The 22,483-nt window shown below is 41.8% G+C and overlaps 1 protein-coding gene across 3 annotated transcripts; it reads left to right on the forward strand.

Moving 5' to 3' along the window:
- Nucleotides 1–1,933: 1,933 nt before the first annotated feature.
- CANX (calnexin) lies at nucleotides 1,934–21,395 on the forward strand. Of its 3 annotated transcripts, none has more exons than XM_052816601.1 (15): nucleotides 1,934–2,014; nucleotides 9,983–10,171; nucleotides 10,624–10,697; nucleotides 11,248–11,306; nucleotides 11,651–11,792; nucleotides 13,082–13,163; nucleotides 14,590–14,782; nucleotides 15,708–15,897; nucleotides 16,646–16,759; nucleotides 17,253–17,409; nucleotides 17,735–17,950; nucleotides 18,353–18,472; nucleotides 18,584–18,719; nucleotides 18,867–18,958; nucleotides 19,570–21,395. In XM_052816601.1, the coding sequence occupies exons 2-15, from the start codon at nucleotides 9,986–9,988 to the stop codon at nucleotides 19,621–19,623; spliced, it is 1,815 nt and encodes a 604-aa protein (XP_052672561.1). In that variant the 5' UTR covers nucleotides 1,934–2,014; nucleotides 9,983–9,985; the 3' UTR covers nucleotides 19,624–21,395. The 3 variants fall into 3 exon arrangements, with proteins under 3 accessions (XP_052672561.1, XP_052672562.1, XP_052672563.1); XM_052816602.1 differs by having other exon boundaries at nucleotides 2,004–2,063; XM_052816603.1 differs by lacking the exon at nucleotides 1,934–2,014 and adding an exon at nucleotides 2,154–2,176.
- The last annotated feature ends 1,088 nt before the right edge of the window (nucleotides 21,396–22,483 follow it).

The raw sequence follows: 22,483 nt of genomic DNA on the forward strand, positions 1-22,483 counted from the left end.
CCCTCGATGACAAAGCAGCACAGGCAGGAGCGTGCTTCAGGGCTGCCTGCCTGTGCCATGATTCAGCAGGTTGTAAAAGGAAGGAATGTCTTCTTTTTTGGGAAAGGGTGGGAGAGAAAGGGGAAGCATGTGTGTGTATATTTGACTTCCTGGTGTTTGTGTGATTGCAGCGGTAGTATTATGCTGTCCTGCGAGTTATGTTAGAGTTAATAACCTGTTTCAAAAGAGGGCCTTGAAAGATATTTGGTGGAAAAATGGAATTTGCCTAGATTGAGGAGGGAGCCTGCTAAATTATACTGCTTTCTTACGCTTTAAAGTATTCCTCCGTGGTGTTTTTAGTTTCTTATTTAAAGCACTTGGTATCTCCCGTGCTGCCTGTCGTTCATGGCTGTTTCCTTGCCTGTCTGTCTGCATCTTCTGTTTAGTCTCTGGGTGTAGGTCAGTCAACAGGGAACTTTAGGAGCCAGCTTGGTGGCTTTCTGGAAATATGTGAGCGTTTGATTCCAAACTTCAGTGTAAACAGGGATTTGCTGATTTCATTTATGCTGAGCCTTATTTCTGAATGCCGGGGCCCTGCTTGCATTGTCCTAACGCAGTGGAATTTTCTCTGTGGGGAGACTTATGTTGCTGACTCATTGCATCAACTCAAAACAGATTTATGTTTACAAAAAAAACCCCTCTTCTTTCTTCCCACCCCTCCTAGCAATATTGAATTTGATATTCCTACAGAATACCTCCTATCTGCTGCAACAGGCTGCAGCCCACAGACCACACAGGAGCTGGCTTTAAACTAGGTAGTTCAGATACAACTTTCCATTTAACTGTTCTCAGCTGGAGCAGCTCAGATACAACTTAAAAGTGGTATTACTGATAGAGTAACAGGAGTCCACTTTCCTCACCGTGGGGGCTTGTTCATTGCCATCCCACACTGCTGTACATACGCAGCAGGAGATGGGGACTCCCGCAGTTTAATCTTGCTCTGACAGTTACTCGTGTGGTCCCATACAAACCCATTACCTCCTTCAGCCTCTCCTTCCCCGTCGGTACAGCAGGGAACAGTTATTGCTGCATTTCCCCGTGCGTCTGTACTTGTTCGGATGTATACATTTTGAGCATTTACACCGTATTTCACCTCTACAGAAACACATTATCTTAATTTTGGAAAGACAGGATGGCTTAAAGCTTCTGATAAAACACAAGGCCTTTAAACAAGGGTCTGCCTGAGCAGCACTACCATGTGCTAAACACATTGGAGCTTGTGTCACTTTTTACAGTTTTCTTAAACACTCAGCTTGTAACTGAGCAAAAAATACCAGACATACTGAATTTTCCGAATAGGCAGGAAAACTTGAAAACCCCTTCCGAGGAGCCAAGGAACGAGCAGACAGACGCAAAGGTGACTTTGCTCTTTAGTACCGTGGTGCTCTTGCACTGGGACAGGCAATGGCGTCCCCAGACAGACCTCCCGGGTGAGTCCCCCCCACCCCCCCGCCATCTCCAGCTGCACAGGCGGGACGAGGGCCCTCCTCCGCCCTTCCCCGCGACCGGGCCGCTTGGGGCGCCACCATCCCTACCGCGGGGCGGCCGTGAGGCGGCGGGGGCGGCCGTGAGGCGGCCGAGCGCCAGCGTCGCCTCAGCCTCAGCCCCGTCCCGCCGCCCGCGCCGCCCTCTCAGCCACCGCAGCGCCCCTGGACGGAGATCCGCTGAGTGCCCGCCCACACTTCAACGGCCTCCCCTGAGCGAGCCAATCCCCCAACACTTCCTGCAACCCCACCAACCAATAACAGCGCTCCACGAAGGGCAGCGCCGTTGGGGCGTGTTTTGAGGCGGGCGGGTCGTCGAGAGGCGGCGGTGTTAGCCAATCAAAGCGCCAGACCGGCTGCGGAGCGGGTGGGCGGGCGCGCTCTCCGCCAATGGGAGAGGCGGAGCGAGGTGGGCCGGGGGCGGCGCTGGGCGCGCGGTAGATAGGCGGGCGGGCGGGCGGCGGCGCTGGGCGCGCGGACACGTGACGGAGGTGAGGGGCGGCTAGGGGCGGCGGACGGGGGCGCGCGGCGCTGCGGGGGGTGAGTGCCCCCCCTCCCCCCCAACCGCCGCGGCCGGGGCAGCTCCGCCACCGTCGGGAGGTGGAGGAGCGGGGAGCGGGCCCGCCCGCGGGGCATGCCGGGGGATTGGCGGGGTGAGGCGGCGGGGAGGGCGGCGGGTTCCCCGGGGGTGGGGGGGGACGGACCCCCGGGATCCCGGGGCGAGAGGGGTGGCCGTGCTCGGGGAGGCCCGGCGGCTGGGGGCGGGTACGGGGCTGCTGCAGGCGCCGCCGGCGCCCGGTCGGCCGTTGTAGGCCTCTGAGAGAGGCCTGGCGGGGAGCGGCGGGTCTTCTGGTAAGTTCTGGGATCTCTGGGCTGGGGAGCGGCTTGTGGCAGGGCCGCGGCTGGAGAGGCGCCGATGGGGCGCTTGGTTGCCCGCCCGCCCGCGACGGGGTGGGACGGGGACCGGCTTCTGAGGGGGAGGGAAGCGGGGGGTCGGAGGTGGATGTGGGTTGGCGAGCGGTTTGGGTTTTCTCTGGCTTCTTGTTCTAACGTCGGCCGCTAACGTGTGGAAATAGCCTTGAGCTAGCTAAAAACGGTCGCCGTCGGTAGGAAGCCCCGCAGAGCTGACAGAGGAGGCGGGCGCCCAGCATAGCGTGTGGCCTGGTTCGGGCCCTGCGAGGGGAAGTAGAAGTCTCTGGAAAGGGGGAGTTGAAGGCGCAGAACTGGAGGCCCAACAGGTGGGGAAGATGTGGTAATCAAACAGCGAGGGAGGCCAAAGGTGAAGTACAGGCGAGGAGATTCTGCAGCAGCAAGGCCTGAGATTTTTGGGGGGCTTGAAATGCATGCTTTGATTTTTACTGCCTGAATATCGCTTTTTTGGGTATCTTCAAAACAGTATATAAATGACACCTTCGTTCTCATATTTGGCAGAAGATTGTGTTGTGTGCTTTTAAAGCAAAAACCCCCACACCTTTGAATTAAAACATGCATAGCTTAGTGCTCTCTTGTCTGTACTGATTCTAAAGAGTGAATTTTCACATGCAGTTTGTGGTTGAGAACTTTCTAGGCTGTAGAAAGAGAAATCCTGCAGGTGATTTGGTTGTGAAGGGAAGCAGACATGTATTAATAGTAGTAGTAGTAATGGTAAAGGTCCAGACTGTATTATTACTAGTGTTAACATAATGCAGCAGCATTTCTGCAGAGCATCGTGGGAAACTTTCTGGAACTTAAGAGTATGTTAGATGTCTGAAAACTAGTCTCTAGGAATGTAATGTATTTCTAAATGCAGTATGTTTACTTAACATTGTCAAATAAGTATAGCTAACACACAGGTTTTATGGGACACTTTACCCACTGTGGTTTGGGTTGTTGCTAAAATATTGCAAGGAGATAGCAGAACTATAATAACATATGAGATAATGTAGATAAAATACTGGTTAAAACCAGGTTGAAATATGTTACTCTAGGTTCACTCTAATGCACTTGAAATTACTTCAAAAACTTTCTTACTGTTGATTTGGCCATATTACATGGGCTTATCCAAAACAATTAACAAAACTAGGAAAAGCTTTGAGTTAAATTTTGTGTTTATATTAAGTCTCAGTATTTCTAGTTTTTTAAAAAGATGATAATACGAAGGGCATACTCGTACAATTCACAGACAACTTCACAAGCTGTGTACAAGATGTAAACTGCTTCCTGGTATCAACTGCCCTCCTAGGAGGGGAAGCCTAATGCAAAACCGTAAGGAAGCCTGCAGCTTCTGTTAGATGACCCTCTCATTTAATGTGCTGCAGCACTTCCCCTTGGGTAAATGAATAAATCCTTTACTGAGAATACGCTGTGACTTGTACATAGCCCTGCCTTTTACTTCCTTTTCTGGCCTTTCATTTTTCTGCCTCTAGTAGTGATAATGATAGCAGTCTGTTCTTGCTGGAATCAATTCTATAGCAGGGCAAACTTGAATGGATTTCTAGGCGTGGTGGTCTGAAAGAGCTCAGGGCACCTCCAGATCCCCCCCTGCCTAATGTAATTTCCCCTAGCAGCCCATCTGGTTTATGGTCAAAAAGCTTTGCACTGCTGTCTTTGCCCTCCAAGGGCTTCCAGTTCTGCGGGAACGATCTCTTTGCTGACAAATGGTGCATGGTGTTTTCTCCCTTACTGTGTCTGCACCATTGTACATTATTTTTAGAAACTGGCATATTTGAAATGCTTATTAAAAACAAGCTTTGTTGCTGTCACCTTTCACAGCTAATCTCTTGCCTGGTTTGTGCTCCTTACAACCCCAGCAGAAGGCAGCTTTCTCTGCAGGGCTGTCGAGCTCTCCAGGAGACTTTCCTCCAATCTTATGTAGCAACATATCCTAGCCACCCCCTCCTTTAAAATAAAAAAAGAGGAAGGTGGGGGGGAACCACCCCACACAGAGCTCCTGCCTCTTGCCTGTTGTAAGTAAGGCAGTTTTAGTTTAGCCTTGTCTGCTGTTCATCGCGTTACAGTGTTAAAGGCAGAATCTTCACAATGCTGGAAGTTGTTTCGCTGTCTGCGTTGTACGAATTGCTGCATATACATGAACATAATTTTATTATATCCTTCTCAGAGGGGTGGTGAGGTAATGTACTGGTTGCTGAAATTACAGCGTTTGGCCACACAGTTGTTCAGCTTTGCCATAGAGTTTAGATCTCCCAAACCTGCCCAAAGACAGGTCTGTCCTGGACAAGTGCAGATGACAGAACTGCACCTGAAACTATGGCATTAAGCTGACTCTGCTGCCAACAGCTTAATTTCCTTTATCCTTGGCTACTTACTTTATCTCCTTGTGCTTTCACTTGTCCTACTACAGCTCTTTTTGCCTTTGCATGCTGGATTGGACTGGGGTATTGATTCAGGGTTAAAATAACATGGCAGAAGGACTTCGAGCCATCTTAAACCAGCTGCTAGTTCATGATGAGGCTGTGTAAACAGTTACCCTGGCACCGCAGAGGAGCCAGGATGTGGAAGGTGGAGGGACTGTGAGATGTAGAAGAGATTTCCTCTGCTCTTCAGTAGTTCTGACTTTAAGAAACTAGTGGACTACCAAGTAGGGTAGCCAAGACTTTGCTCAGAAACCATAAAAATCTCATTTGAGAGGGAAAATGTGTATTTGTCTCAGCCTTTCTGTTCTTGTCTCCTTGCATTTTTTTGTGTTATGATGAATTTTCTTTACTTTTGTGTCTTTCAGTTTTTCTTCCATAATTCTTACCTTGTATGAGGACGCATTGTGCTTGTTTTTACTGGTGGGCTTCCACTGTAAATACCATACTGAAATCCAGTATTTGAAACACAGGACTTTGCTAGCAAATTTTGCTCCTCTTACACTTAAGTCATTCAGCTGTCACCTCAGATGCTGCTGAAATAGAAACCAGTGATGCTCTTCCAGTTAAATTGCTGAGGTGTAGTTCGTAGTAAGTGACTTTTCATAAGACCCCTTTAATCTGACTGTTCTTTTAAAAAAAAGTAAGTAGTAAACTAGATAGCCAGTAGCAATTCAAATGTAGTTATGCATTCTGAAATATGCAGTGTTAAGAACTGGCTTGATGAACCACTCAAATAGATTAGTAACCAAGGAGATGATTAAACTGGTTTTGCAGGCTCTGTTTGACCTGACAGGGAAGTTACTTTCTAAATAGTATATTCTGGAAGTATGATAGCAAAGGACTTAAACATCCTTTGTGTGGGCTCTTTCACTGTCTCTCCTTCCCCAGGACATCTATGTTAGAGAGAATGGTGACAACTGTCTGCTGTATGGGTCAAGTGTTTCCAGTGTCATGCCAGTAATTAAGAAGAACTTTCCACTTTATGCCCAGTGAAAGGGGAATTCTAAATAAAAATAAATCTCTGAATCTGCATGACTTCCTTGAAAGCCTTGAAATCCAAAGGTAGCAATCACTTAGCCCTACATTTTAAGAGTGCCACTTCTATGGCAAGAAGCTGATCCTGTCTCTGACTCTTATTCCAATTTGGTTTAGTTTTTACTTTTAAAGTCTGTGTAGTACGGCTGTTCCAGGTGTCTGTTTTCAGTGCTCTGCTATAGCTCCTGTAAATTCCAGGGGAAAATGCTTTGGCCTTTTGACAATCAGGTGAACAGTGCTTAAATGTCAGCTATAAATTTTCTAGTGTAGAAGCTGGCTGTGGATGGACACACAGACAGAGAACAAGTGATTTGTTAGCCCTGGCAATCCCGAACTCTCTTCCTAGTTAGTACTTTGGTGGTATACTGTGGTAGTTTTCCCTTCGATCCAAGTGGTGTGCCAATGTCAATAAGTGTCTGAAGACCTTACCAAAAAAAAAAAAGTAGATGAAGTTTTAGTCATGTCTGACTTGAAACGTTGTTATGGTGAAAATGAGGGTTGCACTGAAGTAGAATGGAGAGGTCAGAATTGTCTCGCCTATTATGAAAGGGTTCCTTTGTTAAAGGCTTTTGGCAGTTCCATGATCAGAAATACACTAACCTTCAGAAATATTACACAGTTAAACCTAAAGAAGGGAAGTGCAGGCAGAGTAAAAAATGGCTAATGATGATAATTGTTTGGAAATTGGACACTTCTTCAAGGGAGAAATCTAATCATAATAGAGTAGGTGGCTGTGTGTCTGAAGGTTAGACTACATTTTAGGTGACTAATTGAACACCTGTAGTTGCTAGCAGCTTTAAAGCTCCACTGAAAAATTGGTTTATGCCTACTTTGTATAAAACTTGAGTTTCTTCTCTCCCCTCCTCCCTTCCTTTTCTATCTTCTGTTTAGGAATAACCTAATTTACTAGGGCATAGTCATGTTTATGTTCTGTCCCTAAGGATTGTGTGAAGTGAAGTTGAAATTTTCTCCTGTAGCAGTACATCCATTATGGGTGGAAGTAGCTTTTTAAATATCGAAAATGTGTGCTTCACTTAAATTGCTCTTCTGAGAATGTAGTGTCTTTTATTTCTTATAATTTAGTTTTTATATTGTTACGGATTAACAGAATAAGGAGCTTGGCATGACAACTGGCAGTTGCAGGAGATTCTACCAGTTTGTACTCAAGGTGTATGAATGGTAGCTTATGTGGAATTTGGGACTGATGTAATATGTAGGAGGTGTCCTAAACAGCTTTCTGTAGGGGTATAAACTTGAGAATACTGCTTGCCAATGATAATAAAGAGGCAGGGACATGAAACTAGATTAGCTTCTCTTCATGCTTTTAGCTTTTTTTTTTTTTTGAGAGGGGAAAAAAAAAAAGCTTGCTTGGGAACTTGAACAGATAGTACTTCTACCTTGAAATGAGGTTCAATGAGGCCTCAAATTCAGACAGCATTAACTGATAAATGTAGACCTGCAAGGTCGATACCTATGGTTGTATCAGGAGCACAGATGTGCAGAGTGGCATAGGTTCTGCCCCTGCTGTACAGGTCACTGGTAGAATTGTCTGTTTTCACTAGGATGCTTTGACAGAAGAATTTCTGGAGCAACCTTGCCTGCAATATGAAGCTATGTGGCTTTGCCACTTATGTACTAGCATTTACTGAAGTCCATTTGCTGCTGAGTATTTCTGAAGGGTTGTAAGTTGGGGTAGGATTGTGAAGTAGGTAATTATTGCATATGGAGTCAGTACTGGCGTGAAAGTTGGGGGGTGATTTAATTCTTTCACCAAAACTTTATTGCCGGTTGGCTAGTGCTGAGATTAGTTAAGAGATTACTTGCATGCTAAATCATTAATATCCTTTGCACAGGCTTGGGAAGAGGTATGCAGAAACTCCTTCCTCTTAGAAGGAGAGGAGAGAATTGGCTTATTTTTAACCTTGCTATATTTTTAAGATTAATTTCCTTGTATCGCTTTCCAGATCATGAAGTGGTCATTGTATGTGCATAATATAATTTGAAAGTAGTTATAAAACTTGGGGTAAAATCTTGCTGAATTTAGCTCTGTTAAAAATGTATTTGGTGAGGCACTGTTGGTAAGGTAAGACAAAATTCAACCCTTCCCTTGGAAACGTGTCCTTGTGCCATCTCATCTGTAGCTGCTTCAGTCACACTGGACACATCCAGAGCTCTAAAGATCGCTTTTTCAAATGAAGTTTCAGGCGCTTGTTTTTTCTACTGTTTGTATGCTGGTGGGCATGAGTTTATTTAGCGAACATGGCATCTGTGCAAGAGGAACTTGAACTTCCAAGGGTGTGGACGTTTGCTTGACAGTTTTCATTCCTTGGTTTTGTATCGTGGTTCCCACATTAGTAGTAAGAGTTATGAGCTGCTATGAGGTGTCTAACTGTTTTCAATTTTGGCTGTACACTGTGTGTTAAGCAAACAAGCTTTGCTCATATGTAACAACACTTGAAAGTTTTTGTCAGCTGTTCATGCTGTGAATGGTGTCCTTTTGGCTTAGAGGTGCTTCAGTGCAGTTGCCTGAACTGTGAGGGGGAGGGTTGTGAGCATGCATTTAGACCGTAATCCTCAAGGCCATCACTATTGTTAGAAAACTGGCTGCAATTGCATGTTGCTGTAGTGACAAATGGGACATGACCTCAGCACAAGTCTTTAAAATACAGTTTTGTTGTAGTTATAAAATGTGCCCTCTGTCATTAGAAGTAAGTTAAAGAATAATCTAAGGACGGTAGATCTGGTATGCAACGTAGTTTTGGAGTATTGGATAGTGCTGATAAGCCTTTAAGACTAAATTCTTTTAGTTGCCTAAACATGCTTTGGAAAGTTGAAAGTTTGTGTTCTAGCATGATCTTATGTTCCTGCAGGCACTATTAACTCTGCTTGAGTTGCATTTGTAAGTCTCCAGGGCTACAGCCTGAGGCAGGAGTGTAAGGGAAGGAGGGGATGTTTGGTTTTATACTTGCTTTCAAAAAAGTATTAGTCTCAGTTACAACTCTGGTTTTGGAAGAAAAATTTGGAATGTGGTTCAAAGCAGAAAAGATGAGCAAGGATAGGTTGGTTTTGTGGGGGTTTTGGGCAGATAAAACTAAGCAGCATGCCAGGAGTGTTGCCTTCTATATCAACCTAAAGATGCAGTGATCTTGTAGTTTTTTCTAGCAAGAAAGTCAAATCGAAACCCTTTTTACTTACAAGATCTTTTGACCTACGGCTTGCCAAGTTCTACCATATTTTAGGTGTGACAACGTGCTGGGCACCTTATAAATTAGTTGAAGTGTGATATTTTAATTCTGTAAAGCCTCTGTTAACAGATATTCTTTTTCTTTGGTCATCCTGTTAAATTAGAGATCAAAAGAGGGGAATCAAATCAACTGTCTTTTAAACAGTAAGAAATTTTCTCCTGGTCTGCCTCAGCAGCCTCAAATGCATATAGACATCTGCCAGTAATATCAATGACCGTTGGCAGTAATTCCAGAATAAAACCTGGAGAAGGGGACTGATTAATGAAAACTCATGTCCTACAGTTGAAAGGACAGAAGAATATTGAACAGGAGATAGAGGATTGATTACTCTCTACTTGAAAGAGCTAGCTAATTGTATTTCAATTCCTGAACTGAATGGAAATTTCAATTTCTGCATGATACATTTCAAGTCCTTCTTAAGCAAGAAGTAGGTTTTCTGTTTAGACTTCTGCAGTTACATAGGTTGTGGTGTTGTGTACGTGTGTCTGCTGTTCTGCTTATGGACTGTGGCAGTGTAAGAGCAAAATTATGACACTTCTGCAGCATAATCTGCAGAACTTGCACACATGGTCCTCCACTCAGTTAATGTCTGTTTTGTATTAAATACTTCAGCTTTATGTTGTATTCCTCTCCAGCTTTTCGAGCTGTCTCAGCCAGCCAGATGCAGTAAATAACAGAGCTGAAAAGAGAAGTTTGCACTTTTCTTTCAGTGGTATGACTAGGCACTTCACCTGCTGTCTTGAATGCTTGGTTTTGTACCAAGAAGCAATGCTTTGCTCTGTGTGCAGTGCTGGCTTGACCTCTTTGCCTTGTCTTATTTACTCAGATCATGGAGCTGAAATGGCTACTCTATGTGACCCTGCTCGCTCTTGGGACTCTTGCTGTCCAGGCACATGATATGGATGATGACAATGATGGTGATGATGTAGTTGATATTGAGGATGACTTGGATGATGGCATTGACGAGGTAGAAGAGTCAAAGCCTGAAACGAGCACTCCTCCTCCAACTCCAAAGGTTTGGCATGGAACTTGTTTTAAAAATTGAATTACTGCTTGTGTTGTGGTTGACGTGAGTCTCATCAGAGTTGTCTTTACTTTGCTAACATTTAATATGTTGTGATATTACCAAAGATGTTATCTGGGAGTAGAGCTTGGAATTAAGCTTAGCTGCTTTGTTCCTTTTCTCATGTACCCCACGTTCTTCCTGAAGACTTAGATCTACCCTTGAAATCTGTGATGTGACTATCAGGAGTTAATGCTAATGTTTCCAGCTAGATATATACTTTAGTTGCAGACGAGAGCACAATGGCTTGGCACAAGCAGCAATATTTATGTAACTTCTGTATTTATGCTGCAAGGGTGTTCCAGGTAAGCTGTACTTGAGTGTAGAGGGGGAATGTGAGCTGTATTTCTTTAGAGTAGAGAATATGTCTTGAAAGGTACGTAAATGCCCCTCTTCTCCAATAGGTTACCTACAGGCCCCCAGTCCCAACTGGCGAGGTGTATTTTGCGGAGTCCTTTGATAAAGGAACTCTGGATGGGTGAGTATAATCTGAAGGATGATTCAGTATAGCAAATAATAAAAAATCTTGGTGAAAGGTAATGAAATCCTTGCTAGAGCCTGTGTTATTCAAAACTGAATCAAAGGGCAGTGGTTGGCAAGGATTACAGCAGTGACTATATGAGGCTGGCTGTTAAAGTGCTGAGCTAAACTGGTATTTCCTTAAGTTACGGTAACAAGGGGGAGGTAAGCCATACATGTGTAATGTTTTAACCCTCATCTGACTTTTCACTTTCTTCGGGTAGTGTAAGGATGGTGAGGTACTACTTTTGGGGTTTTGTTTGTTTGTTTTTGGTTTTGCTGTTTTTTGGTTTTTAGAAGAGCAAGACACTGAGGCCATGATGCTGCTTTGGGGTGGGGTGGGAAGTGGCAAATGCAGAAAACTTTGCAGGCTTGGGCATAGAACTCCTTGGGGGATCAAGACACTGGGGTGTAGTCATAGGACAGCAAGAGTTACCTTATCTTAAGGGCAGGATTTTTAGGGGGGAAAAAAAAGTATGTTGTTTTGACTCTGGATATCTGTCTTCTAGATGGATCCTTTCCAGAGCGAAAAAAGATGATACGGATGATGAGATTGCCAAATATGATGGTGAGTCCAACCCAGGTTTTGGATGATAGATATTTCTGATGTCTTCTGTCATACCTGAAGAAGAGGTGCAAGCTTTCGGTTTCTGCTTCTCAGTTAAAATTGTATTCACTGAAGAAAATGGAAGGAGTGCTTTTATACCTGGCTAAGAATATAAAGTGTAGTTCCGATTTAGACAAAATACCCACTTGGAGGTTTTAAAATAATTTTTAGTGAAGATATGCTAATAACTTGATAAGGTACCCTGTTGGGTGTTATTTCAGAATGCTGACTATCTTGTTCAAAATTGGGCTAAACAAAGACTGTCTTGAACAAGTTTTGATAATGTTTGGTTAATGTCTCTCCAGGTAAATGGGAAGTCCAAGACATGAAGGACACTAAGCTTCCAGGAGACAAAGGGCTCGTATTGGTAACCCGAGCCAAGCATCATGCAATTTCATCCAAACTTTCAAAGCCTTTTGTATTTGATACCAAACCCCTTATTATACAGTAAGTAAAGGATAACTTAGTCTTCTGTTATTTCAAGGGTGACATGGTAGCAGGCTGAGGTTAATTCCATAACTGAGCTTTTGTTGACTGGGAGTCTAGATACTGTAACATATTATTATACTGTTTTTAAGTAAGAGTAAAATAGCAATCTGTATTCCTGAAGTGGGAAGTTAGGAACAGCATGGGTCCCTCTGAAGCCTGAAGAGGAAAGAAGTGTATGAAAACTAGACTTGGTAACCTGTCTTGGGACTTCAATTCACTTGATTTAATTGTAGTAACAAGGTCAGGCAACTGACTTTTGTACTGCTAATTGTGAAAGTCCTTGTCCTTTTGGAGAAAAGCTGGTCTGTATGTAGGTCAGTGCACTTCCTTATGCAGTAAACTGCCCCCTGTTTCCAAGGTGGTGTGGACAGGATGGTAAAGATGCACTCATTTCCTCCTTCCTTTGTCTTGGTTCATCTGTCATGGAAGATGAATAGCTTGCCTAGCTGTGTTTGGCCATGACTGATGTAGAAGAATCTACTTGCATGTAGGTTAGACTAGCAAGAAGGAAAAAAAAAAAACATTCAGTGAGAACAGTTGAATTGTGGATTATTACCTACTTTATCAGTTTTAAACAAAGAGTAAGCTAATTTGTATCTGCACAAGGTAATGAATTGGTCGCTTTGCTTTGCATGACTGTTTAGTTTTGGCTCAAAATACAAGGCTAAAAATAAATCCCAGTGGTCATCCACTCAGCTGCTGGCATTGGGAGAGGATCAAGCATACTTAGCCTATTCCTGACAGAGATGTTTTGCCTTTTTCAGACTTCTTAGCATCCCTAAATATACTGTTGTATGCTTATAACCCTAAAGGGGCTTCTCCTAGGATCCAATTGTTGTACCTTTGGTAGTCTTGCAAATTGAGTTATGTGTCATAGTGGTTGTGGAGAAAATAATTGGCTTGCCTTAATCTCTGTTGCAGGGCCTTACATACTGGAAAGCTTTTTCTTCCCTTTTGCTACTTCTAGATCATAATCTAGACCAGCACTCGATTCCTTTAATCTTTTCTGTAGGTTAAGTCTTCTAAATCCTCAATTTTTCTCGTTTCTCAGGCCCTAATGAATATTTGCTTAGTCCTTAGAGTGCAGCATGTATTTTTAATATTCACTGGACATGTGATTTAAAGCAAACAAGAACAAAACAGTCTTACTCTTCATTTGTACTTGAAAACTGTAATTGTGCGTTACAGAAGTAATTTTTTCTCATGTATAACAATTTCTCACCTTCTCTGTCCAAAACTAAAATTAGGTATGAAGTAAATTTCCAAAATGGAATAGAGTGTGGTGGGGCCTATGTGAAATTGCTTTCAAAAACCCCTGAATTGAACCTGGTGAGTAATGCTGCTACTTTGAGTGTTAGCTGTGAAAGAAAACTTTTTTTCATTTTGTTTCTTCCTTAAGCAACCTCTTCAATAAAGGCAGTTGGGCATATTTAGGGCCTGATCTCCAAAGTACTTTGCACTCAGCAGTTTCTGGCCTCTTGAGTGAAAACTCTGGAGTTTCCTAGTAGCTGAGCAGTCTTAGACCTTTGCTAAAGTCTGCAATACTTCAGACTTCCCTAGATTCTAGGACCAAAGAAGGGGTATCTTATGAGAGTAGCCAGTGTATGAGGAGAAACCTTCTCAGGAAGTTGTTGCCCAGAAGGGAGATACCATGTTTCATCTTTTAAAACAGGCTAATGCAAATAACTAAAAATATACCTTGCATTTATTGCCTTGTCTTTGACATGTGAACCCACTTGTGAGTTACTGGGTATATTTAAAAAAAAAAAAAGTCTTGAGAGCTTGGACTGGATATAACCTTATATGTTCAGCTGCACATGCTAGATATATATAGAACCATTTGCTTCATAAATGACCCTTGAATGCATTGTCTTAAAAACGTGGTCAATGGAAGAGACTGTGCTACAACTCCTTAGGATTAAGAATAATTTTCTCTGCTCTCAGTGATATAACAACCTAAAGTGGTTTAGCCTGTTCAGACAAAGCTTAACTGCTGGGTCAGCTTGCATAGGCTTGTGTAGCCTATGGGTTTTCTTTAGCCCTCTTCCTAGACTTTATAGGAAGTACCTTTTATGACTTGTTACCCATCCTTTCCTTATGCAGTCTTATTGGAGTTGTATTATTAATACAGATTCCAAATTATTAAAAAAAAAAAGACACCCAAAAGACTACTTGACTGTCTAACCAGTTTCATACATGCATTGAATTTTAAGATAATGTTAGCAAGAACAAATAGACTTGCTTGCAGTGTTCAGTGGTGAGATTATTATATCCAGTTAGCTCTTAGATTGAGACAGTACCCCACTTTACAAATCTGTGAACTAAATACAACTTGGCCTCACTTTTAATGCTGGTTATCAGTTTGGTGAAAGAAACTCACTGGACTAGCTAATCATTCATTATTACCAGTAACTGATATTTCTATACTGATAGCTTTTAGAATCCTTTACTGTAACGTAGAGATACACTTAAACATTGTGATTGTCACTTTACACTTATCTTTTTGATAACACTTGAATAGCTGTTGTTTTCCATCTGGAAAGTAGAGACCAAAGGTGCAAAATCAAGTAGCTGGGGTAATTCTGGTGTTTTCTCTAGAGGCTCGTATTCATCATATAAGCTTTAGTGGGGGTACTTCACTGGCTTGGTATCCAAGTTGCAGAATAACTTCTAATGCATTGGGAGTTCTTATGCCAGGCAGTGACTTAAGTTGTATTTCAAAATAATGGAACGCAGTTTTGCATTGTTTTTAAAGGATCAGTTCCATGACAAAACTCCATATACAATCATGTTTGGCCCTGACAAATGTGGAGAGGACTATAAACTGCATTTCATCTTCCGGCACAAAAACCCAAAGACTGGCAAATATGAGGAGAAGCATGCAAAGCGTCCAGATGCAGACCTGAAGACTTACTTTACCGATAAGAAGACCCATCTTTATACTCTGGGTATGGTGACTGTTAACTCTGCATGCTAATAACTACTACTGTGTTTTCTGAATCAAAAGCTCATAAAATGAGCCAGATGAACAACTGAATATTTGTGTCAACACACCATACAACTAAAAACCACTTGAAAGCTCTGAATGCAAAACCTGATCTTCTTATACAAAGGCTTATTTCTTCCTTGCAGGAAGTCTTGATTCATGTAAGAAAAGTCATGAGACCTTGAACTTAATAGTTAAAGGAGAACTGAATTTCATAGCAGTCGTTAGTAACTTGATATGCTAAGTATATCCAAAACAATTATCAACACTTATAAACTGCTTGAATGCTGCCCCCTAGTAATTTGGGGTATACTAGGCTTTAGATTTAGAGGGATTGTCCTTTTTTCTTGCTGCTTTCTTAGTACCAAACTCAGTGGTTCTTGAAGTACAGTGTCTGGTGTGGTGTATTAGCTATGACTAATGTCTTTCAGGGAGTACTTAAGAGGATCTCTCTAGTTCTTCCTACTACAGAAGCAGCAATGGATAAAGGAGTGAGATTAAAATCTTGTGAGTCAGTAGTAGGGAGTCTTATTCTTGAGTAGAATATGAATATATACATTCTTACTATTAAAACAATACTTATTGTGTCAGAGTCAACTTGCTGTGGTAACTGGTAAATCACTCTACAAGCTTCTTTGTGCTTTTAGCATATTTAAAGTAGGACTCCTGCAATGAGTCGTCTTTCTCACAAGGTGAGATGTGATACATCATCACTAGTTATACTTTGGCATAAGGAGAAAGGTTCTTAACAATTCCTTAAAACAGTTGCTGGGTAGGTGGTAGCTTGGATTGCTGAAGTTTTAGTTGTACAGTGGGGATGAGTGGTAATTTATGATGCAGGCTTTGTATCATATATGTAATGGCTACATCAACTTTTTTTGTTACAGTCTTGAATCCTGATAATAGTTTTGAAATACTGGTTGATCAAACGGTTGTCAACAGTGGGAATTTGCTAAATGATATGTCTCCTCCTGTGAATCCACCCCGAGAGATTGAGGACCCAAATGACCAGAAGCCTGAGGACTGGGATGAGAGACCAAAAATCCCAGACCCAGATGCTGTTAAACCAGATGACTGGTAAGCTCTTGGAGGGGTGGAATTGAGGGAGGCCTTGGCCTGATAACTTGACCCTGATCAAAAAGTCTTTCTCAGATGACTTACAGAAGGTTTTGAGTCTCATCCTTGTAATCAAAACACAATCAGTTTAGGCATCTGAGGAGCAGTTTGGTAGACAAAGGCAGACAGGATCCATGTCCTCTGGGAATTACTGTTTAGTGCTCCTGTTACTGTGCTGGCCACAGATGAAGGTTTTACTGGAACAGCTATGCTAGCTGATGCTTTACTCCTTGATGAAATCAAAAGATAAACTGCAGAAGGTATAACTGTAAGATGTTTGTAGTTGTTTGTGTAATGCATAGTTACAAGTGACTGAAATATCTGACGTCCTAAATCAGAAGCTGATACTGGGTTTCTGTCTTTAAACCTATGCTTTGTGAACCATAGACTCAGTTTCAAGCTCAAATGTGTGTTTGCAGCAACCACCAAGATACAGGATTTTCTGTAATATGCCCTTTCTAGGTTGGTTTTAAAAAGTAAGTAGTCTTACCTTAGAGTTTGTGCCGTGACTGTGCCATGAGGCACATGTATAGGTAAAAGCTTGCAAGGCAATTCTGTTATGAAATCACGGTGTTAGGCTTACCCTATCAGAAGTGAAGCTGGCTGGTTGTCTAGATCAGTGGGCTTGTTCAGGGTCTGTAGAATAATGCCTTGGGGTTAAGAACTTTTATGTGTTGTGTGTGTTAATACATAATATTCTATTCTCAAGGGATGAGGATGCTCCTGCAAAGATAGCAGATGAAAATGCTGTGAAACCAGAGGGCTGGCTGGATGATGAGCCAGAATATGTAGCAGACCCTGACGCTGAGAAGCCTGAAGATTGGTATGTTTACTGCCTATTGTAAATGACAGTAAATATTTCTTTGGTACTGGCTTTTACAAGTATAAGAATAGCTAGTTGCATTGTTGCTTGCTAATAAAGTTGTCGATTCAAGCTATCTTGCTTCAGAAGTAGAAGGCAGAGTTGGTCTGAGGAGTGTTGTCCTCTTGCGTTCACCTGTGCACTTTTCAACTCTTCTGTGATTGTGAGCTGAACAGGGCAAGGATGGTCACTTGCAGTTGTACCATACTTGGAAGGGGTGGTGGGGGAGACTGTGCTCAGGGACTGGGTTTTGTTGAGCTTCAGTACTTCCAAGCTACTTGTTGAAATTCTCATTCCTTCTGTGGTGTCTTTATCTACAGACATATGCTATACAAAGTTACAGTATCTCCATTTTATGGTAGGAATTTTAATTTTCACAGAAATCAGGTGTTGTCTAAGTCTTACTTGGTATAAAGGCAAGGTGCGGACTTCAAAACTGAATTTCCCTTTCCAGGGATGAGGATATGGACGGTGAATGGGAGGCACCTCAGATTGCAAATCCTAAATGCGAGACGGCCCCTGGCTGTGGTACCTGGCAGCGACCAATGATTGACAATCCAAACTACAAAGGCAAATGGAAGCCTCCTATGATTGATAACGTGAACTATCAGGTTGGTGTTTTCATTGCTTAAACTGCTGGCCAACGCAGCATTTCTCTCACAAAAAGCAGAATGATTTCGATTCAGCAGGTGTAATTAAGAATACAAGTACTGTCATGATTGTACTGTGTTTCAAGTAGACAGATTCAAAGTGTTTTCTTACTTGTCTTCACTTCTTTGTAGCACAAATGAAAATTGATTCCCAAAACCTGACAAGTTGTGCCTATAGACACTGTAATTAAGTGCAATGGATTTGTCTTTATCTCTGTTCAAAATGGGCTGAAAATTAAAAATTTTATTATAGCAGGTGAGGCTGAATGTCTTTTGTCTTTCCTAGGGTATATGGAAACCTAGGAAGATCCCAAACCCAGATTTCTTTGAAGACTTGGAACCTTTCAAGATGACTCCCTTCAGTGCTGTGGGACTTGAGTTATGGTCAATGACTTCTGACATCTTTTTTGATAACTTTATCATCTGTACTGAAAGAGCTGTGGCTGATGATTGGGCCAGTGATGGATGGGGACTGAAAAAGGCAGCCGATGGTGCTGCAGAGGTGAGAAATAAAGGTTTAATTGTGTGCTCCTGACTGAACAGTAGGAGCATTGCTGCTGTTCTCTCCTACAGTCTTTATCAATATATACCTCTATGTACCAAGGCCAGGGGTTATGCTAAACCAGACTGGAACCTTAGTTCCTAATTATAATATGGTAATGGTTGCTATAAGTAGCAATGAATACTCACTGCTCTTCTGTGAGGTTTTTGCTCTGACAATTGAACTGTTAACTTTAGACTAATTCTTAATTCGTAAACTATGGAACAAGTACTTGTGCAGGTTAGCTTTAATTCTTGTGAGGTATTAAATACAATGTTCAAAGCTGCAAAAAGCCCATTTGAAAATTCTGTAGCTTAAACTTGCTGTATGGGATGAAATTTGACAGGTTTTGTTATCTTGCAGCCTGGTGTTGTGGGCCAGATGATGGCAGCTGCTGAAGAGCGTCCCTGGCTTTGGGTAGTCTACATCCTCACTGTGGCTTTGCCAGTGTTCCTTGTTGTCCTTTTCTGCTGTTCTGGGAAGGTATGCATTTCCTCCAATAATAAGTAGTATAATGTTTAAAAAGATATTCAGGAAAAACGTGCCTTAATGTCACAATAACTGCCTGGTTTTGATAACTGACAATTTTTTTAGAAACAGCCAAGTGCTGCAGAATATAAAAAGACTGATGCTCCTCAGCCTGATGTGATGGATGAGGAGAAAGAGGAAGAAAAAGACAAAGGGGACAAGGAAGAGGAGGAGGAAGAGGAAGCAAATGAGGAAAAGCTAGGTAGGTAAACTAGATAATCTTGAAACAGTTTGTTTTCTCTCTGGTTGACTAACACAGCAGGATTGGTTTTACTCCATGTCTGCCAATGGTGAACTGAAGAGAAGTCAGAAGTGAGAATGAGATTATTTCTTTTTTTATTTCCCTTAGAAGAGAAGCAGAAAAGTGATGCTGATATAGGAAGTGCTAGTCAAGAGGAGGAGGAAGAGGAGGAGGAAGAGGACAGGAAACCCCCATCAGAGGTAAGAGTGCTTAATCTTTGAGGGAAGTCTTGTGCGTTTTTTTTTACCTTAAGTACTGTAGAACAAGACTTACCGAAGTGTTAAAAGTTAACCTGGCTCGTGATACTCCCTCCCAGTGTCAGAACTTTTGGAAAAGTTAATCACTTTGCAGAATTGCTGTGGCCAACTTCAGCAGAGCTGGGCACCTTACTAAAGGCACTGCCATAGACCCTGCATTGTGAGAGGAGAAGGATTGTGTGGAATGCCTCTTCTTGAGGCAAAAGGCTTTTTCAGCTTTGTATGCAGTCAGGATGTGACCTCTTAAGTGCTCCACACTGACATAATGGCTGACTTAAAAATGGGTGGAGTGTTGCTTGAAGTTTAAGGGATTCTCACAGCAGCAGGTGTTGAGTACTCTCAGCAAATAGTGTACAGCCACTGTGAAAACAAGAGGATTTGTGTGTTTGCCATGTATAGAAAGGAAGGGTAGTAACAGCAGTAGGTCCTTTCAAAACATAAATCCTAACATAGAAGTGAAAGTAGATTATTCTTTGTAGGTTTGCTCAAAATGGTTTTTAAGGGTATTCTTCAGTTTTATTTCCTTGATGTTTATACAAATTACTGTCTTGCAGGAGGAGGAAACTGTGAATAGATCACCCAGAAACAGAAAGCCAAGGAAAGATTGAAAAAAGTCCTAAGAACTTGATCTGTGATTTTTTTTTTTTTTTTTTCTTCTTCAAACATGGTTCTGGGAGAGGACCTTGGACACCTTACATTGAAACTTGGACAAACCTCAAGATTTCACCATCCACAGGTTGCAGTCACACTATCCAATGTAATGGAGTGTCTAGCAGTAAAATATTTGCAATCATCTGTTTTAAAGAACATCATTCCTGTAGAAAGAATGCATTTAATATAATGGGCTGTGGATTTTGGAATGTAACATAACTAACCTTTTTCATTTTTGGTTTTAAATATTCTTTTCTGTTTTTAAGTAGATTGGTAGAATTTTTCCGGTCTCAAACCTTGGCTTAATTTAATATATTAATTAGTGAAAAATAACAATGAATCTTGAAAGTGCTAGGTGATAAAAATGCAGTTTTGTAACTAGTTTTTTTTACAAATATGTAAATTCCTAAATGCACCAGTGTCTTTATATCCCTTAAAATTTGATAACTGTTTAAAGAAAAGTTGTCAATGTATTTGACAACCCCTCTGCCCTCAGAAGAAAACTGGGGGGGGGGGGGATGTATGGGGAAACCAGTAGTGAAACTTTCTAATCAATCAACTTCATTTTTGGGGGGGAGGGGAAAGAGGAAGAAGGGGTGGAAGGAAGGGGTTAGTCAGTCTGTAGAGTATGCATACTGTGCATGGCTAAAGCCCTGTTAAGTGTTGGCAAATGATCTAGGATTTGGAGTGGGTCATCTTAATGTGGCATTTAATCCTGCGGACCTTGCAGATAATGGATTTTGTTAGTTCCTGAACTCTTCTTGTAAAGCTAATGGGTTGTTGGGGGGGGGGGGGTTAGACTACTTCCCCCTTTCCCCTCTGTTCAGCCACTGACGCTTTCCTTTCTCTGTGACCGTACAGCTTTTTCTGAGTGCAGCTTTGCCTCAGTTGCTGAAGTGCTTCGTGTTCAGCTCATCGTCGAACTCTATTTTTATAGCTAGGCCTACTCCTTTCCAGGGTCCAAACACTGGATAGGACAGTGTCCCATATCCTCTCACTGTTATCACTGTATGTCTACTCCTGTAGAAATGGGGGAGGTAGTCAGGTAGACAAGTTAAACTGAGTATTTGTTAAGAAAAAAACAACCAAGATGTCAGTATTGTAGGTGGGGAAGGAGCATGTGGAATATCTTAACTGGTATGTGAAACTGTTTAAGTCTTTTATCTGCTCTTCATGTAACAAATGCATCCTAAATTATATTGTGAATGTTAGGGAGTTCCAATTCCACCTGAATAAATTTTTTTAAAGCGTTGAGTCTACCATATTACACTGTTTCAAACACTTTTTTTGTGGAATGCAGGTGATCACTACAAGAGCATACCTCTGAGGGTGAAATCTATGTAACTTCATTACACTGTACCAAATATGTTGGCGTTTGGATGTCTATATAGATAAACTTTTGCCTTTGTTTAGAGTGAAATTAAATGTCCTGAAGTTACTCTTCTTGCACTGAATTTAAACACTCCAGTGTTGTTTGGTCATAGCATAGGTATAATGTGGGGAATAATTCCCAGGGGTTGGGGAGGGAAGAGTGTTCCAATTACCTTGCAAACAATCTAACCAATTACTAAAAGACTCTTGTTTTTGGGGGTTTTTTGTAAAACACCTTTTGCTGCCTGTCCTTATGTTGTATCCCTTGGTTGTTGTGTTTGAAATATTAGTGATCACAAATGCATAGCAGGATTTCTTGATCTTTCTGCAGTGTGTAAATAAACTATTGTAAGCAAGATACTGGAAGTAATTTCAGACTTCTGTTGGGAGCTATTGCATGTTTAGAATGCCTTTGCCTGTTGAACACCTGGTAAATACTGCTCCTTATTGCAAAAATAGCTTATACTCTGACATGGAAGATGTCATAGCTTAAGCATTGCTACTAGCTTGTTCTCAGGACTGTATTTTTATCAAGGAGCAGCTGCTATTTATGACTCTCAGTCCTTTGAGATGAAGTATATGTAAATGATTTCAATTCAGCTAACATTTTGAGCACAACATAAAAATCTATTAATCTAATGTTTTTTATCTTAATATGCAAATTGCCTTAATTTCCCAAACAATTCATGTGCATACATGATCTTTCAAAGCATCAAAAGTGAACTTAAGATCTGCTATCAGCTTTTAAATAGTATTATATTAAAGCTAATTGTAAATCTGCATTCGCTTCTGCTAAATCTCCTGAAAAGGTTTCCTGTCTGCATGTTATGGCTTTTTTTGATACCATAGTGTATGCTTCTTAAATAATCACTACAATAAATGAAGACTTTCCAAAATGGATAGACAACTCCAAAGTGACTTTTTATCCTGCTTTCTGATTTGGGTGGCTCAGTTCAGCTGGAGAATCACTCTTACTTTTTAAAGCCTTGGAAGAAAAAATTTAGCTACCTGCTTATCCCGAGTATTTTTAAAGCGTAGCTGTGTTTTCAAAGTACTGAAGCTCTACCTGGCTGTAACCTGTGAACTAGGTTTGGAACTGTTACAAATACTTGAAGGCATATTTGGGCCTTTTGTGTCTGTGCACGCAAGAGTGGCAGCTTCTGAAAAGGATGCTCTGCTGAACTGAACATACTGTGTCTGAGGATTGGGGAGGTGGTTTAGATGGAGATGGTAAATGAAAACAAAACCCTAGGGAAGTAGGTGCAGACGGTCTGAAGCACAAGGCAGTAGAAATGCTAAAAACAGTTTTTCACCTGGAGTTGGTAAAGATGCAGCTAACCAACTAACCTGTTCCAGAAGCGTCACTGGATGTGATGTAGCCTTTCTGGGTCTGGCTAAGAGCGAATTACCACAGCTTGATGCCGTGACCTATAAAATGCATTGTGA

The sequence above is a fragment of the Harpia harpyja genome, chromosome 20 (genome assembly GCF_026419915.1).
Source record: "Harpia harpyja isolate bHarHar1 chromosome 20, bHarHar1 primary haplotype, whole genome shotgun sequence".
Classification (NCBI taxonomy): Eukaryota; Metazoa; Chordata; class Aves; order Accipitriformes; family Accipitridae; genus Harpia; species Harpia harpyja.